Raw genomic sequence first — 16803 nt, 5'->3', positions numbered from 1 at the left:
TGAGAGAATTCAGCAACACTATTACATGGAAAACCAATGTACACAAAACAAGCTCCTGTTCACACTTACAACAACATTATAAAGTACTGAGGAATAAATCTAGCAAGAAGAGTACCAAATCTTTAAGGGACAAATTATAAAACATATGACAGTCTATAAAAGATGACCCAAAATAAATGAAAACATTTGCCATACTTGTAAGTTTGAAGACTCAGTATCTCAAATATATAAGTTTTATCCAAATAAACCTATACATTTACTGTTATCTCAATCAAATTCTAATAGAGATTTTCACTGACCTTGAAAAACGAATTCCCAAATTCACAAGAAAGAGCAAAGTACTCAGAATAACTAACATGCTTATGAGGGAGGATAGAGTGGAGCATTTATTTTACCAGCTATCAAGATTTATTTATATATTTATTTAGTTAGTTAGTTAGTTATGATGGAGTCTCGCTCTCTCACCCAGGCTGGAGTGCACTAGTGCGATCTTGGCTCACTGCAACCTCTGCTGCCTGGGTTCAAGTAATTCTCCTGCCTTAGCCTCCCGAGTAGCTGGGATTACATTTGCCTGCTACCACACCTGGCTAATTTTTGTATTTTTAGTAGAGATGGGGTTTCACCATGTTGACCAGGCTGGTCGTCTTGAACTCCTGACCTCAGTTGATCTGACAACCTCGGCCTCCCAAATGCTGGGATTACAGGCGTGAGACACCATGCCCAGCCGAGATTTATTATGAGGCCAGAGTAATTAAGATAATGTAGCAGTGTTTGTCATTACATGTCTAGTGTCCAGTGACAGACACGTAGACCAATAGAATACAGTTGAAAGCCCAGAAAAAGAAGCAGGCACATCTGTATAACTTGATATATGAAAGCAGCAGCAATGAAGGGGAAAAGGATGGAAAATTAATTTCCATACAAAAATTATGGAGATAATGTATACAAAAATGAATTCCAGGTTGATTAAAGTCCGAAACTGTAAAAAAACAAAACGTTAAAACTTTTAGAAAAAAAATAAGGAGTATGTCTTGGAGTAGAGATGGATGTCTTAAATAAGATTTTTAAAAAGCACAAATAGATAAATTTGATTAAAATATTAGTTAAAATTCTGCTCAAAAAAGACACTATAAGCAAACTTAAGAGGCAAGCCACAGCCAAAGACTTTGGGGGACCCCTTTGCAGATCTCTGAGAGTCCTTGTCTCTGTCCAGCTCCCTTCTCTCTGGTATTTTGTCCGTAAATTCTAGCTTCCTGGGCTTCCCTGAACTTAAATTCTGACTCCTCAATTTGACTGCTGGGCTCTTTCTGGGTTTTCCCTCCTGTGCTGGAACTCGGGGAACTCACCCAGGCAATAAGCCAGGCAATCCTAGAGAGCTCTTCATTTTACTTCCTTCCTTCAGGGATCACTATTCTGTACTACCTTTGCCCATTGTTTTAGATGGTTTGTTGGTTTTCTAGTTATTAAAGTAGGAAAGTAAACCTGGTCCCTATTACTCCACCACGGCCAGAAGTGGAAGTGGTCCTAATATAATTTTCATAAAGTTTGAAAACATGTAAAACAATGCTATATATCTCTATATCTACATAGATATATAGAATTTGTTAAAAATATGAAGTAATGGTATAAAAAAGGTGTACAGCAGAGATAAACACCAAATTTGGGAGGGTATTTACTTGGAGGGAGAGATAGGAGAGGACTACTCTGAAATTGAGCTACTTTATAAGTAAGAATGGCAGCATTTTAGAATTCTTTGAAAAATTACTAGTAGGCACATGGCTGTTCTTCATGCTATTTTATGTACTTCTTGTATGCATGAAATATTTTATAATAAAAATTTAAAAGTATTAAAAAGAAGACTAAAGAATATTAGGTAAAGGAGCATCCCAGAAAGATCAAAAGGTAAAATAGAGTAATTGTTTCTGCAACCTGCCTAAGTCAGAAGGCACTGTGTAGAAGACACAAAAAAGTAACAATGGAGACATAACATCTCCTTCCCTCACCTCAGGGTCTCTGGAAGTCCTGTGATTTCCCTGCTGGTGCTTTCCTACTGGTATTTCCTACTTTTGGACAGACTTTTCTTTGATGAAACCCTTCAAACCCCAGCTTCCACAAACACCACCAGTATCACTATGACGCTGTGTTGACATCTGTCCGTCCACCTGTGAGTCACTAACCCTTAGTTCTTGAAGATTTGAGCCCTTGGGTCACTGTCCCTCTCTCTGTCATCCACAGAGATGATCTTCTTTGACCTTGGCCTCTTAGTTCCTTGCACTCCTTTCCTCTAATTACTGTCTCTTGCTTGGATATTGCAGTAGCCTCCTGACTGGTCCCCCTTCTCCAGCATCATTCCCTACTTCGTCAATTCTTAACACAGTAGCCAGCCAGAGACATCCTTTTAAAACATTGGGTCATGCCCTTTATCTGCTCCAAGTCCTCAAGTGACTCCCCATCTCACTCAGAGGAAAAGCCAAGCTCCCCTCATTGTCTTCAGAGCACTACATTATTTGGCTCCTGGTACCTCCTCTCCTGCTGCCTTCCTGCTCATCACCCAGGGCTCCTGGATGCTTCTGGAACCTGCTAGGCATGCTTCTGCCTCATTTGTACCTACTGCTCCCTCTGCCTAGACATTTTCACTCTAGATACCTCTAAGGCTTGTTTCTTCTCTCACCTCCTGATATGGTTTGGCTGTGTCTTCACCCAGATCTCATCTTGAATTGTAGTTCCCATAATCCCCATGTGTTGTGGGAAGGACCTGGTGGGAGGTGATTTAATGATGGGGGTGGGTACCCTTTTGCTGTTCTCCTGATAGTTAGTAAGTTCTCATGAGATTTGATGGTTTAATAAGGGACTTTCCCCGCTTTTGCTTGGCACTCTTCTCCTTCCTGCCGTCATGTGAAGAAGGACGTGTTTGTTTCCCCTTCCACCCTGACTGTAAGTTTCCTGAGGCCTCCCCAGCCATGCTGAACTGTGAGCCAATTAAACCTCTTTCCTTTATAAATTACCCAGTCTCAGGTACGTTTTTATTAGTAGTGTGAGAATAAACTAATACACCTCCTTTAGGTCTTCTCAATTGTCACATTTGTCATAAGACCTTCCTTGACCACTTTATTTAAAACTGCTCTCTCCCTTCACAATGCTTTCTTTCTGCTTAATTTTTTTTCTCTAGCATTTACCACCCTCTAATATGCTATATAATTAATTTCTTTATTTAGTTTATTTCCTGTCTCCCTTCACTGGAGGGGCTCTCTATGACTTCCCTGTCTCTCTTGTGGATACAGGAATCATTTGGTTACTCTCATGCCATGACAGCAACTCTTCAAGGTTGTGTGAGGCTCCATGTGGCAAGGCATCCATATGCAACTATTCTTATCTGGGCTCTTGCTGTCTTGGAGCTCAGCCCAGCTCTTGGATCTCACAACTCCATCTGGGAATTCTATTGCCTTCCCGGGGCTCGACTTTGGAGCAGGGAACAAGGTTGCTCTCTCTGGGACCCATCGGCATCTTTGTAACCTGGCCTTTTTCTTTATCTCTTTCATCTCTCTGGGCTGGAGATTTTTTCCTAGTATGATGAGGAGGGTAATTCTTGTTCTGGCTCACTTCTTGTCTATGCTGTGAATTCTTTCCCTTTCTCTAAGGGCCTGGGCTTTTGTAACTTAAAACTGAAAGGAGAGACCCCTTCCCTCTGCATTTGGCTGTCACATTCTGTTCACTGAGTAAATAACCTGGTTGCTAGTGAGAGGAAGGACCAAGGGGCGTAGCATGGGCATACCGTTTTTAATGGGAGAATTGTGAAATACTTAAAAAATACAGTTGCACCGTTTGATAATACTAATGACAACAACAACAATAATGATATAATTTACATCTATTGAGCATTTAGTGTATGTCAGATCCTCTCCTAAGTGCTCTCTACATGTGGTATCTCTTTTAATTGTCACAACAATCTATGTGTATTTAATATTAGTCTTATTTTCCATCAGAGCAGTTGAAGTTCAGCAAGGTAAAGGGACTTGTGTGTGTCAGGGTCTCACAGCTTGCAAATAGTGGATCTAGGCTTCAGATGCTAGCCTGCACCTAAAGTCTGAGTTCAACCACTGCACCTCCTGGCCTCTTGGCAGTATCCCTGGAGCCTCAGGACACCAAATGGGGAATCACTCCATTCTTCCACACTCCTGGTACCTTATCGGGCAGGAGTGGGGCTGGCCTTCCTGATTCCCTGCCCCGGCAGAGGTGGGTTGTCCGTAGGGTGCCCCCACTGTCAGCCTCTTCCTCAGAACCTGGTTGTCCTTTCTGCTTCTACCATGGCCTATCTCATCTCCTGCAGGTTTCCAACCTCTCTCTCTCTCTCTTTCTTGGTTTGACTTTACAAATAAAATATAAATTTAGCTAAGAGCTCATACCACAAAAAGGGAAGAAGTGGTAAGTACAGGCAGCAAACAGAGCCCAAGGGTTAACACCCTGCTGCCACTGGGTCCATGAGCTTTGCAAAGGGGTGGGGGGACTGAGGGTCCCCGGTCTGTGTTCTTGGACCCTCCAGGTGGCCCCTGACCACCTGGCTCATGCTGAGGCTGGACCTCCCAGGCTCACCCCGACACAGGTAGAGCTTTTTCCAGGTAGAATATGCTTGTGGCTTCAAAAAGACCTCAAACAATCTCTACTATCAGAGGACTATTCCTTTGGATTAACAAGCTGCAAATACCGATAGGCTCACTCTAAAAATTCAGGTGTCAGACATTTTCATCTTAGTATAGCTGGGCTGAATCACTGGGCTCAGAGCAAGGCTCCCAGGGGACAGTTATGTTGGTAGGCAGTGGGAAGGGAGGAGAACTTTGGAACGTGGTGCAGGTGGGTTGATGCAGGGGGCTGTGGGAGGGTGCACAGCTGCATGTCTCTGCAGGTGAGGACTCCATCAGCACCTTGGGCCTGATCCTTGGCGTGGGGCTCTTGCTGCTGCTCGTGTCCATCCTCGGCTACAGCCTGGCCAAGTGGTACCAGCGCGGGTACTGCTGGGAGGGTGAGTGTGCACTGGGCCCTGTAGCCCCAGTTCTGCCCAGCTCCTCCTCTCCCATAGCAGTTGGCAATGCCCGGCAGGGCTGCAAACTCTTCAGCATGGTGGGATGCAAAAATATTTCCTGTGGTGGTTGCAGTGGTTGAAGACTTGAGTGGGTGGCTGAGCAGTTGAAGTGGTGAGGTGGGGCAATGGTACTTTTATCGAGGGAATGGGGGCTCCTCCCACCCCAGCAAGCAGCCAGCTTCCTCCTCCCTCAGAGCCCATAGAAGTCCATGCCAGGGGTCTCTGTGGGCCCCCAAGGCCAAGATCAATGGGCTAGACAGGCCAAGCTCCAACAGGCTCCTTGTGTGTCTCTGCCCCTGCCTGTGGGTCTTAGGGCCCTCTCCTAAGCTTGTGGAGGTATCAGCTTCACTGGGAGTCTCCTGGAATTTGCTGTGGTGTTCTCAACTCTGAGACATAGCTGCACTTTTCACTGGTATCTGGGAAAACTGGAAGGGTGTGCTGGAATGCCAAGGGGTAGAAACTATTTCCTAGATCTGCAGTTAACTTTAACAGAGTCCATGGATATTTGTTGAGCACCTACTATGTGCCAATGCACTTTTGTCTAATATGATTTTCTTTAAAATTCCACATGAGGAAGACATTATTATAGCCTTCATTTTTATAGATGGGGACATGAGGCTAAAGTCGTGGAGTTAGAATGAGGTGGAGTCTGAATTCAAGCTGAGGTCTGGTTCTTTTGGGCTCCAGGCTAGGACTGCCTTCATCCCAGGATAATCAGAACCGTTAATGGGGGGCTCTGAAGGAGGCTGGGATGCTCCCACACCATCCTGAGGTCCAGCCCAGCCACCCTACTCCTCCAGACAGGGGTGAGGGAGCACCAGACGTTCTTAGAAGGTTGATGGACTGCTTCCCCTGGAGGTGCTAACCCTCTCTTTTTGGATTGTCTTCCTAGGGCCTAATTTTGTCTTCAACTTATATCAAATCCGGTGAGTAAATTCAGGGAATATCTGGGTGAGGTGGGGGTTGGGGGTAGATATAATGGAAAAAGAATCAAAGATAGATTAAGAACTGACTGGTTCCCTTTCCTGTCTTCTGTTCATGCCCCTAAGAAAATAAAAGAAGGGCACGAGAATCCATTTAGAAAAGTCCCATGAATTAAAATTTGAACACAGACAGGACTATGTGAAACCCTGATGACAATGATCTCCTTAACACTCACCCTTAGGCAGGGAACATCCATCCACCCATCCATCCATCCATTCATCCATCCATCCATCCATCCATCCATCCATCCATCCATCTCTCCCCCAAGCAGACAGAGCTGCCTTCCTTTCTTCCTTCCTTTCCTTTCCTTCCCTTCCCTTCCTTCCTTCCTTCTTTCCTTCCTTATCATTTATTCAGAAAGATGCTATCATAACCACCACTACTGCCGTATTAGTTTCAAAGAGTACAAAGATGACTGGGCATAGTCTCTGTCTTCAAGCATTTCATGTCTCTGCTGGAGACAGGTCTGATTACAAATAATGTAATCTCAGGCACAAGATGGTATCAGAAAGAAGAGCATATCAGAAAATCAGGAATTCAGGGAGTGCGAGCCGGAAGTCCTCTTGGCGTTGGTCATCTCTTCTACTTGCCACAGGCAGGGCTGTACCTCCTTTGGCCCTGAGAGATGATTATGATAAGTGGCCCACTTCCTTTTCTGGAAGACAAGTCAGTGAGTTGGTGCCCTGGAGTCAAGGGAGATGGGGACCCAGGGAGAGGCTAGGTTATCAGCTCCAGTAGCCTGATTGGATCATCTTTTTCAGGAACCTGAAGGATCTGGAGATGGGTCCACCCTTCACCATCAGTGGTCACATCAGCAGCACAGATGGTGGCTACATGAAGTTCTCCAACGGGCTAGTCTGATGCAGAGACAGCAACTTGTGAAGCCCTGGGGAGGTGAGTTGGAGTTGGGAGAGCTGCCGAGTGAGCCTGATGTCCAAGTAAGGTCCTAAGAGGGTCCAGTCACCCAAGCCTCGCACCAAGGACCACTTGGAACCCAAAGAGATTATCTGGTTCATCCCCTGTCTTCTGGTGCCGATCTCAGGCTTGGGTCATGTTTTCCCCCACCCGCTTCTGGCACTGGGCCTGCCCTGTTTCCTCCTGTCCACCCAATCCATGCCCGGCCTTTCCTTCCTGGGAAGGTTCTGTTTGCATTCAAGGTGGAAGCTTCTAGAGCACAGCTTTTTATCTTAACTCTTGCTCTGAGATAAAATTTCCAGATGGCCAATATCTCCAAGAAGCATCACTCTAGCACTTCAGTTCTGAGCTTTCTGAGCCCAGGAGCCTCCCCTGCTTCATGGCCCGCCAACTCTTTGGCCACACATTCCCTTGCCTGCCTTCAAGCCCATCCCTTCCCCACATCTCAGTTGCTTTTTCCCATTCAAACCATTTCTCCCTTGGGCAGTTCTTGCCCCTCCCAGGCTCCCCTGGACTGCCCTCATCCCCTCAGATCTTCAAGGCCTGGCCTGGCCCCTCATTGTGGAGAATGAGGGGGTCTCCTCTGGATACGCCACCAGCCTATGGTATGGGAGTCCTGGGGAGTCAGGCCTCTGGGAATGGAGTCTGGCTGGGCAGCAGCGGCTTTCTCTCAGAACTAAAAGAGGCCACCATTCCTCAGGAGGAATCTAGATCCCAGGAAGCCCCTGAGCCTGTAGGAGGGGTCACAGATGTCCTGGAGAACCAGCCCTGCCCAGTGCAGTCCAGTGTGGGCGAGGCCTCCAGACACCAGCAGGGAGCTTCTTTATGTGGTATCTCCAGTTACCTGCCCTTGTAGGGTTGACCAGGGGCCAGAAAGCCAGTCATAGCTTCAATAAGCAAAGTTATACAGAGGTGATTCCAGACATGGTTTTAACATTCCCACCTGAGGCCAACTTCCCTGAAGACTGAGCTGGGCCTCGACTCTGCCCTGCCCCCTCTGTACTTGATTCCAGCACTTTCAACCCTCCCCCTGCCCCATCCCCAATCTGGGCCTGTTCTCTTACTGCTCAAGGCCTCAGTGCCTCCCAAACATGGCCAACTCCCAATTTTGATGTGCAGTGCTGAGAACAGTCTAGAAACATGTTCTTGTCGCCTAGGCTCCTGCAATGGGCTGGGCACGGGGGAGTGGGTAAGTGCTACCTTACAGTGTTCTGCATTTCTTGTGCAAAGCCTGTCCTGTGGCAAAAGTGGGCCAGAAATGGTGGGAGTGTGAAGAGGAACCCAGGCGAGGCTGAACAAACCAGATAATGCACCAGGGAAACCAGGAATCCACTGTAGTTTGGTAGACAGCAGGGCAGTTCCCCTCGTGAGTCATCACTCCTTTCTCCGGTCTGTGCCCTGCTGGACTGGAGGCAGAGTGTGCACAGGACGTCAGCTTAGAAGGTGCTTAGTGCAGACTTGTTCAAACCAGAGAGGCAGAGTCCTCGGGGCTCCTGTGGATGGAGTAGGGCAAGAGAAGGGAGCCTGTCACTGCTGAAACCTGCAGTTAGAACAGCCAGCTGCCAGCCTCTCTGCTAGCAGCCCAGCAACAGATGCAGGAGCCCAGTACAGCAAGTGGGAGGAGGAGGGAAGCTGTGTGATTTCTCTTCCTATGCTCCCTTTCCCAAAGCCTCATTTCTCGTTTTGGGTTCTAGCAGATTGTAGAGGAAGGAAGGTGGGGAGCCTCACCAGCCCTTACCCCATTTTCTGCCAGGGTCTGGAGGCCATTCTCCCAGCATAGCCAGGCTTTGACTTAATTACCAAGTCTCTGGATTTGGAGGTCTTCAACTGAGTCTTCTGCCCCTGAGTAGGTGGGAGTGAGGAAGGCCCCTTAGTGGTTCTGAGACACCTCCCTTCCTTGAAGGCCTCTTGGAATAGCAGGGAGGGGAGATGAGTTGTCTTCGGCTTCCTTCCTTGGATTTCAATTCTGAGGACTGGGGCCTCTTTCCTAACCCCTGAGGTTTGGGCCCCAGTAAAACTTTCTTTCTTTCGTTTTTTGAGATGGAGTCTCGCCCTGTTGCCCAGGCTGGAGTGCAGTGGCGGGATCTTGGCTCACTGCAACCTCCGTCTCCCAGGTTCAAAGGATCCTCCTGCCTCAGCCTCCCAAGTAGCTGGGGTTACAGGTGTGCGCCATCATGCCCGACTAACTTTTATATTTTTAGTACAGATGGGGTTTCACTATGTTGGCCAGGCTGGTCCCGAACTCCTAACCTCAAGTGAGCCACCCGCCTCGGCCTCCCAAAGTGCTGGGATTTTAGGTGTAAGCTGCTGCACCTGGCCCGGCCCCAATAAAACTCTGTACCCGCACTCTGCCTAGCAGGGATCCCGGGTCTGCAGTCCATGCCTGGCCACCCTAGGCCCCCGGAAGTGCTCAGAACTCAGTAGCCTTGGGGAATCTTGAAAGGGAGGGTGGGACCCAGGACCCAGGTGGCCCTGGCCCCAGGTCTGTGGCTTCAGGTGAGGAGACGGGGACAGCTGCCCGGGGCTGGGAGCACGGAGGGTATTTCCCATCCTCGGGAGCAGAACTGATACTGGGCGACTTCCTCTTTTAGGGCCCTCTGACGCACCCTCTGTCCCCTCAGCCTCCCCCTCTTTTCCTTACTTCCGCAGGCTACTGGAGAGCACAGCTTTCTTCACCCTTGGGGCCTGGGCCTTACCCCTGGACTTTGCGTGTTTCTGTTGAGGGCTCTAAAGGGCAGATTCCAGCTTGTTTAGAAACAATTCGGGAGCAGATGCCTGGAAACCCAGCCACAGGTTTGGCTGAGCCAGGCACTGGCTGGGACCCAGACCATGGCAGTGCCAGGGCCTCTCCCAACACCTTCCCGCTACCTTTTTACGGTTCTTCTTTCCACTGGCCCTAAGAGCCCAGAGGCAGTCACGGGGGCTGGGGGTCCAAGGGCTGGCTGGTTCTGGTTCCCCTGCCACCCTTTGGTGCCTTCTCTGGGGCTATTCTCCAGCCTGGGTGGCCTCTTGTCCCTGCAGCCCCTCCCCTCCTGGCCATATCTAGTCTCTGTGAGATGGCTCAAGTCCATCTTTGCTGTGACTTTGCTCAGGGCTCGAGACTTGATACCAACCATTTTGATCTGAATTGCAGGTGGCCACATTTCCTCCATTTGTGCTGTTCCTCAACCAGGCTGAACCCTCTGCCAACAAAGTTATGTTCCATAGGTCTTTAGTAACTCCTAAAACTGGAGCGTGCTGGAGGAGGTCAGTGACTACTTGCCGAGTAGAGAAGAGACACCCAATGTAGCCACAGAAGGCTGCTTTGTCCTAGAAAATTGATCAAAATCATGATGAGGCTGGGAGGCGAAGAGGGAGCTTTTCTCTCCTCTAAGTTCTCCTTGAAGTCTTAATGATCTCGTCCCATGCCAGTGGCATTGGAGGGGGCCAGGTGCCAGGAGCCAGGAGGGCAGTGTCTCTGGTGCCCCTCTCTCTGCTTCAGGAGTCTGAGAAACTCAAAGTAGGAGCAGATGGGAGGATCATTATTATCTTTTTAAAAACTGCTTAGTGATCAAAAGGAGGAGCAGAGACTGTTTGCACAGTCCACAGTCCACAGAACACAAAGCCTTTTCTTGCATGGTACTGCATTTTGAGCCTTATGTCAAGCTTGAGACACAGGGATTATTCTTGGTCCCGTTTTACATATGGGGGCACTTGGGTCAGAAAAGCAGCATGCTTTACCCAAGTCCCACAACTGGCTACTGGCTGCACCAGAGCTGAGCAGAGTCTGCACCCTCACGGATGTAGCTGACATCAGGGTGTAAGGATGAGAACTGAATGTAGTATAAGGTCTGGTTCTGACCCTGCCCTGATGTGCTGTGTGGTCATGGGCTACTTACTCCACCTCTTTGGACATCTATTTCAGCATCTGGAATCAAAAGATTGGACTATTTTTCCAAGGCATCTCCTGGTTCTTACCTGTAGGAGAGCAAAGACCTCATCTACTTTTTTTTTTTTTTAAAGCGTCTGCATTCTCAGTTCTTAGCATATAGCCTGGTCCATAGTAGGTGCTCAGTAAACAATTAAAAGATGCAAGTACAAAGTGTCAATATATCTTTCTAATTTAGGAGATGGCAGTTGAAAGGTGATGGCTGCAGTTCCCTAGCGTTCTAGGATTCTAAGCATTACTTAGCCTTTCCTTGACTCTGCGTGTGTCTGACCAGGTTCCAAGTCTGGCCCATTCCCAACCAACTTTACCTGTAGGGTGAAACGCTAACATTTGCTGAGCACATATCAGTGCAGGGCAGAGGCTTATGATGCACGTCTTCATCCTCACAGCCTCACAGGTGAGGGAACAGAGGCCCAGAGTGCCGTGAAGTGATTTGTTCAAGGCCAAGCAAGAATCTATTTTCTTTATAGTCCTTTGTCACCCACTTCTAGCCTCAGTCCAAACTGGCAGCTATCCTAACATCCTTGGCCCCCAAGAACATAGTCCTCCCTCCAGATGGTCTCTAATCTCTTTTTGGGGTCTCCTTGTGTGGTGAGAAGGGCGCTCAGGAGCCCAGTCCTCCCCAGGCCCCATCCTCAGCTCTGAGCTTCCCACTGACCCACTCCTCTTTCTTCCTTTTGTTTTTTTAGAACTTCCTTGACCTCCAAATCACCAAATTCTGCCCATTCTTCATGCCAGCTCAAATTTCCCTTCTCCAGGGAGACTTCTGTAAGACCCATGGATCTTGTGCTCTGCTGATTTTAAATACAGATAGTCTCAGGCCCCCATAACTTTATTATTGATTATTTCTTTGCATTCATTTATTCACGCTGCTTCCATAACATGCCAGGAACTATGCTAGGCACCATGGGGGCATCCAGTCTCCCTGAAATTAACCTTGCTTTCTCCTATTTGATGGGCATTTCTTGCAGGCAGAATCAGGTTTTAAACCTCTTCTGAGTTCTCCACGGTACTTTGCATGGCTCTGGCCATAGCCAGGAACTTCTCAGGAAATTGTGTTGAAATCTCTCTTCAGAACATCTTGGGCATTGCTTCATCCCTGGTGCAATCCTATGTGCTCTGAAAACCAAAACTTTTGATCTCTCCCCATCCTTGACTACATTCAACCTTGTGCTCATGATCAGTTACATTTCTGAGAGAGAGCACACAGATGACGATTTTTCTATCTTAAAGGATAACCTAAGGAATGATCAAAACCGTGACAAGGCTGGCAGGTGAAGAGGGAGCTTTTCTCTCCTCTAGGTTCTTCTTCAAGTCTTAATGGTCTTGTCCCATGCCAGTGGCATTGGAGGGGGCCTGGTGCCAGGAGCCAGGAGGCCAGAGTCTATGGTGCCCCCACTCTCTGCTCCAGGGGTCTGAGAAACTCAAAGTAGGAGCAGATGGGAGGATCATTATTATATTTCTAAAAACTGCTTAGTGATCTAAAACCATCTAGAAGCCGTGATATTTAAACAGATCTGGTACAAAACAGGAAGCCAGTGGCCTGGTGAATTCTCACACTTGGAGACCAGAAGTGAAAATGTTCTGCCTGCCCAGAGTAGCAGCAGGCCAGCAAAACAACAGGTGTGGCCGGGCACGGTGGCTCACGCCTGTAATCCTAGCACTTTGGGAAGCCAAGGCAGGTGGATCACTTGAGGTCAGGAGTTCAAGATCAGCCTGGCCAACATGGTGAAAACCCATCTCTGCTAAAACTACAAAAATTAGCCAAGCGTGGTGGCTCGTGCCTATAATCCCAGCTACTAGGGAGGCTGAGGCAAGGGAATTGCTTGAATCTGGGAGGCAGATGTTGCAGTGAGCTGAGATTGTGCCACTGGACTCAAGCCTGGAGACAGAGCAAGACTCTCAAAAGAAAAAAAAAAGAAAGCAAGAAAGAGAAAAACAAATCAAGAAAAAAACAGGTTGGGCAGTGCTGGAAGTGAGTTTTTATTTGCAGAGCTATTGGGTTGGTCTACTCCTCCCTAATCAGGAGGATGCGGTTTCTCACGATAAGCAGAGAACCACTTGGGGGATGATGGTGAGCAGTATAAGAAGTCACATCTTCGGCCAGGTACAGTGGCTCACACCTATAATCCCAGCACTTTGGGAGGCCAAGGCGGGTGGATCACAAGGTCAAGAGTTTGAGACCATCTTGGCCAATATGGTGAAACCCTGTCTCTACGAAAAATACAAAAGTTAGCTGGGCATGGTGGTGCCTGACTGTAGCCCCCACTATTTGGGAGGCTGAGGCAGGGGAATCTCTTGAACCCAGGAGGTGGAGGTTGCAGTGAGCCAAGATTGCACCACTGCACTCCAGCCTGGCAACAGAGCGAGTCTCAGTCTCAAAAAAAAAAAGAAGTTACATCTTCTATTCTAGTCCCATTTCCTCCTCTTGTAGCTGGTGAGCGCAAGCTCTCTGAGCCCCTGATGCTGTGTTTGTTTGTATAAGGCTGCCATTGGACCTGAGGACTCTGAGGTCCCTTCCAGCTGGGAGGCTATTTCAGAGCTCAGGTAACTCTGAATAATCCTTTTTCACCCACTTCTAGCCTCAGTCCAAACTGGCAGCTACTCTGACATCTTTGGCCCCCAAGAACCTACTTCTCCCTCCAGATGGACTCTAATCAGTTCCACAGTGCTGGGTGGGGGTGGGGAGTGGAGAAGGAGGTGGGTGGAGACACCCTTGTGTGTGTGTGTGTGTGTATGTACTACACAACTGAGCCAAGAAGGAGAAGGATCATGTCTGATTGCCTTTTGTATTTCCAGAGGGCCTGCCCATGACAGAGGCTCAATGAATGTTTGCCCAAAGAGTGAATGCATGTTGAATGTTTTCATGGTCCTTTGCCTTGTCTCTTGACCACATCCCCTTGCCTTCCCATTTGGTCTATAGCCCTGAGTTCCTACAACACCCAAGAGTTGTAGGGTGAAAATTGCAGGGAAGGGACCCAGCATGATATGACTTAGCTAGGAAGATGACAAGCCTGAAGATAAAATTTAAAATCATAGATATATACAGCCTGCTTTTCTTTAGGCTCAGTTTAAATGCCTCCCAAGTATCTGTTCAGCCACAAGCTACCATCACCACTGTTGCCTTCTCATGTTTGGATACTATGCTTCTTCAAGTTCCTTACCACGAATGGAAGAAATTCATTCATCCATGCATTCATTTATTCATCAAAATTTATTGAGTATTGAGCACCCATTGCGATGTGTTGGGCATTGATTGGGTGCAAAGGACACAGAGAGAAATCAGAGGGGTTTTTGCTGCCCAGGAGCCTACAGTCAGTACTGCATGTAGCACACTCAGGGGTAGCAATGTGCCCAGGGCACTAATTAAAGAAGTCAACTTGAAGACTACTGTGTCCATTTCACAGATGAGAAGACTGAGGCCCAGAACTGACATGACAGTTTCATGTGGAGAGAAAAGAAAGTGGCTGAGCATTCTTTCTACTCCCTGGGGCTGTTGCCTCTTCCTGTTTGCCTTTGGAGCATTTCCAGACCAACAAGCTTGCTGCGGCAGTCCATCCGGCCATTCGCATATTATAGCATACCATGTGCAGGGTGTCCCTGGAGCTGTCAGTGCTGCAGAAGCAGTTGGAAGTGAAGTCAGTGAGTCTCAATTCTTTCAAAAAGTTGATTGTGAAGGATGGGAGAGAAGGTGGTGCTGGCCAGTAAGTTTTCAGAACCTTTGTCTTGTCTTCCCCAAGGAGGCCTCCCAGAAAGCGCCAGCTGGGCCAAATGCCCGCTCTCCACACGCCATCGACCCCTGTGCACATCCCCATGACAGCCCGTTCAGTCGGTGCCTCCCGTCCTCCTGGCCTGACAAAGTCTCGTCTGCAGTGCCCACTGCCTGCCATCTGCTTACTGCCCAGCTCCTCCAGTTCTGGGGGAGCCCATGCAGCTCTGTGCACTGCATCAGGAGGACTGCGGTATGGAGATTAGACTGAGGGAGCAGGAGTGGATGCAGAGGAGCAGGACAGAGCCTCATGGTGGTCCAGGGGAGAGGTGAAGACGAATTTGACCAGATGACAGTGGGAGGTGGTGACAAGTGATTGGATTCACCATCTATCTGGAAGGTAGAGCTGATAGGACTTACTAAGGAGTTTGATGGGGCAGAAAGGGCTGACTCCTGGATGTTTGGCCTGAACTAGGGGAAAGGTGGTGCCATTTATCAGGTGGGGAAGACTAGGGGAGGAAGGAGTGTCAGGGGAATCATGAGCTCTGTTGTAGACACTATAATTTTGAGATGTATGCTGGACGGAGCTGCTGATGAGGCAGCTGGATAGAGTTCTGGAGAGAAACCCTGTTTGGACATTTGGAAGCCACCAGCATCCAGATAACACTTAAAGGTGTGGACTGGGCGATAACAAGTAGGGGGCAGTGAGGAGAAAAAGGACTGATTTTAATAGAACAAGCAGTGAATCAACAGGTTGTTCCTTAAAGAGGTGACTCAGTGTGTGCTGGAATCACCTGCAATGTGGTCGCTATAAGTTGTTTCCCTAGCAGGTCCTTGGGAACCGGTATTCAGAAATTCTGGGCCTTGGGGAGCAGCTTAGGAAGACAAATACTCCCATGTAATTCTGATAGAGGCAATCTTCTGAGAAACTCTGCCTTAGGGGACAGGTAGAGGGGATGTGGGGAGGTGGAAGGCAAGGGTCACTTCCAGGGCTGGGGTGACCAGATAGTAGGATTCTGAAGAATGTTCCTGTTCTCTCCAGGGTCACTGTGAGGTCTTAATCTCCACCATGCCCTTCTGCCCCATGTGGGTAGAGGTAGACAGGTGTGGCACCCTACACCCAGGCCTTTGCAGATCATGTACTAGTCTGTACCCCTCCCTGAGCCTCTCAGCTCTACAGATTAGACAACTTACTAAAGGGAGCCCTCAGCTACACCCTTGATGATGGGCTATGATTGACCAAGGAGCCCCAGTGAGGCTCCTGGCTGGGCTCTGCAAGACAGATGCCAAACACAGCCGTGGCTCCTGTGACTCGATGAGTTGAAGGGATGGCAGCCTGCTTTTCCTCAAGGCAGGAAGTCATCGCGTGAATATTCTAACTGTATTGGCTGCAGGGGTTTGGGGATCTTCTCCAAGCCGGCGTCCTTACCTTCACACTAAGGGCTATGAGCTCATTCACTCTCACATGGGAATCCCTAACCCTGAGCCTCACAGATCCAGGCCAGCCTTGCCAATTGCTGAAAGACCTTTTCTTGGATGACTTGTCATTATTAAGCCAGAACTCATCATCTCCCCTCTCCCTCCACACCTCTGTCTCCCTTCCATGTCCATATTTCGCTTTTCTCATCATCGGGTTCAAGTGTGACTAGCACTTCTGAGACCTCCTTCTTTCACTCCAGCCTGTTGCCCCATCTTGATAACGCTTCCTTTAAAATGTCTTTGAGTCTGTCCCTTTCTCTCTGTTCCCACTGCCCATGCTCAATACTGTCATTTGATTAGACTATTGTATAAGCCTCTCTTATGAACTGAATATTTTTGTCTTCCCCAAATTCATGTTGAAGCTGTCACTCCCAATGTGACGGTATTTGGAGGTAAAGCCTCTGGGAGGTAATTGGTTTAGATGAGGTCATGAGGATGGGGCCTCCATGATGGGATTAGTGCCCTTGTAAGAAAGTGGAAGAGAGACCAGAGCTCTTTATCTCCACCGTGTAAGGCCACAGCAAGAAGGAGGCCGTCTCCAAGCCAGGAAGAGAGCCCTCCCAGGGAACTCACTCAGCTGGCACCTTGATCCTGCACTTCCCCACCTCCAGAACTGTGAGAGATAAATGTCTGTTGTTTAAGCCACTCAGTCCATGGTGTTTTGTTATAGTAGCCCAGCCTAAGACAGCCTCCTACCCTGTTTCTCTGCCT

The 16803-nt window shown here is 48.3% G+C and overlaps 1 protein-coding gene across 1 annotated transcript in view; it reads left to right on the top strand.

Moving 5' to 3' along the window:
• Positions 1 to 6955, top strand: part of SMIM35 (small integral membrane protein 35) — a 72985-nt gene extending 66030 nt beyond the window's left edge. The window contains exons 4-6 of the mRNA XM_055094914.3: positions 4901 to 5017; positions 5970 to 6003; positions 6823 to 6955. Coding sequence (XP_054950889.2) covers positions 4901 to 5017; positions 5970 to 6003; positions 6823 to 6922 — 251 coding nt within the window. The 3' untranslated portion in view covers positions 6923 to 6955. The remainder of the gene's footprint in view (positions 1 to 4900; positions 5018 to 5969; positions 6004 to 6822) is intronic.
• The last annotated feature ends 9848 nt before the right edge of the window (positions 6956 to 16803 follow it).

The sequence above is a fragment of the Pan paniscus genome, chromosome 9, assembly GCF_029289425.2.
Source record: "Pan paniscus chromosome 9, NHGRI_mPanPan1-v2.0_pri, whole genome shotgun sequence".
Lineage (NCBI taxonomy): Eukaryota > Metazoa > Chordata > Mammalia > Primates > Hominidae > Pan > Pan paniscus.
Note: the sequence above shows the minus strand (reverse complement) of the source record. Positions and strands in the feature narration are given on the sequence as shown.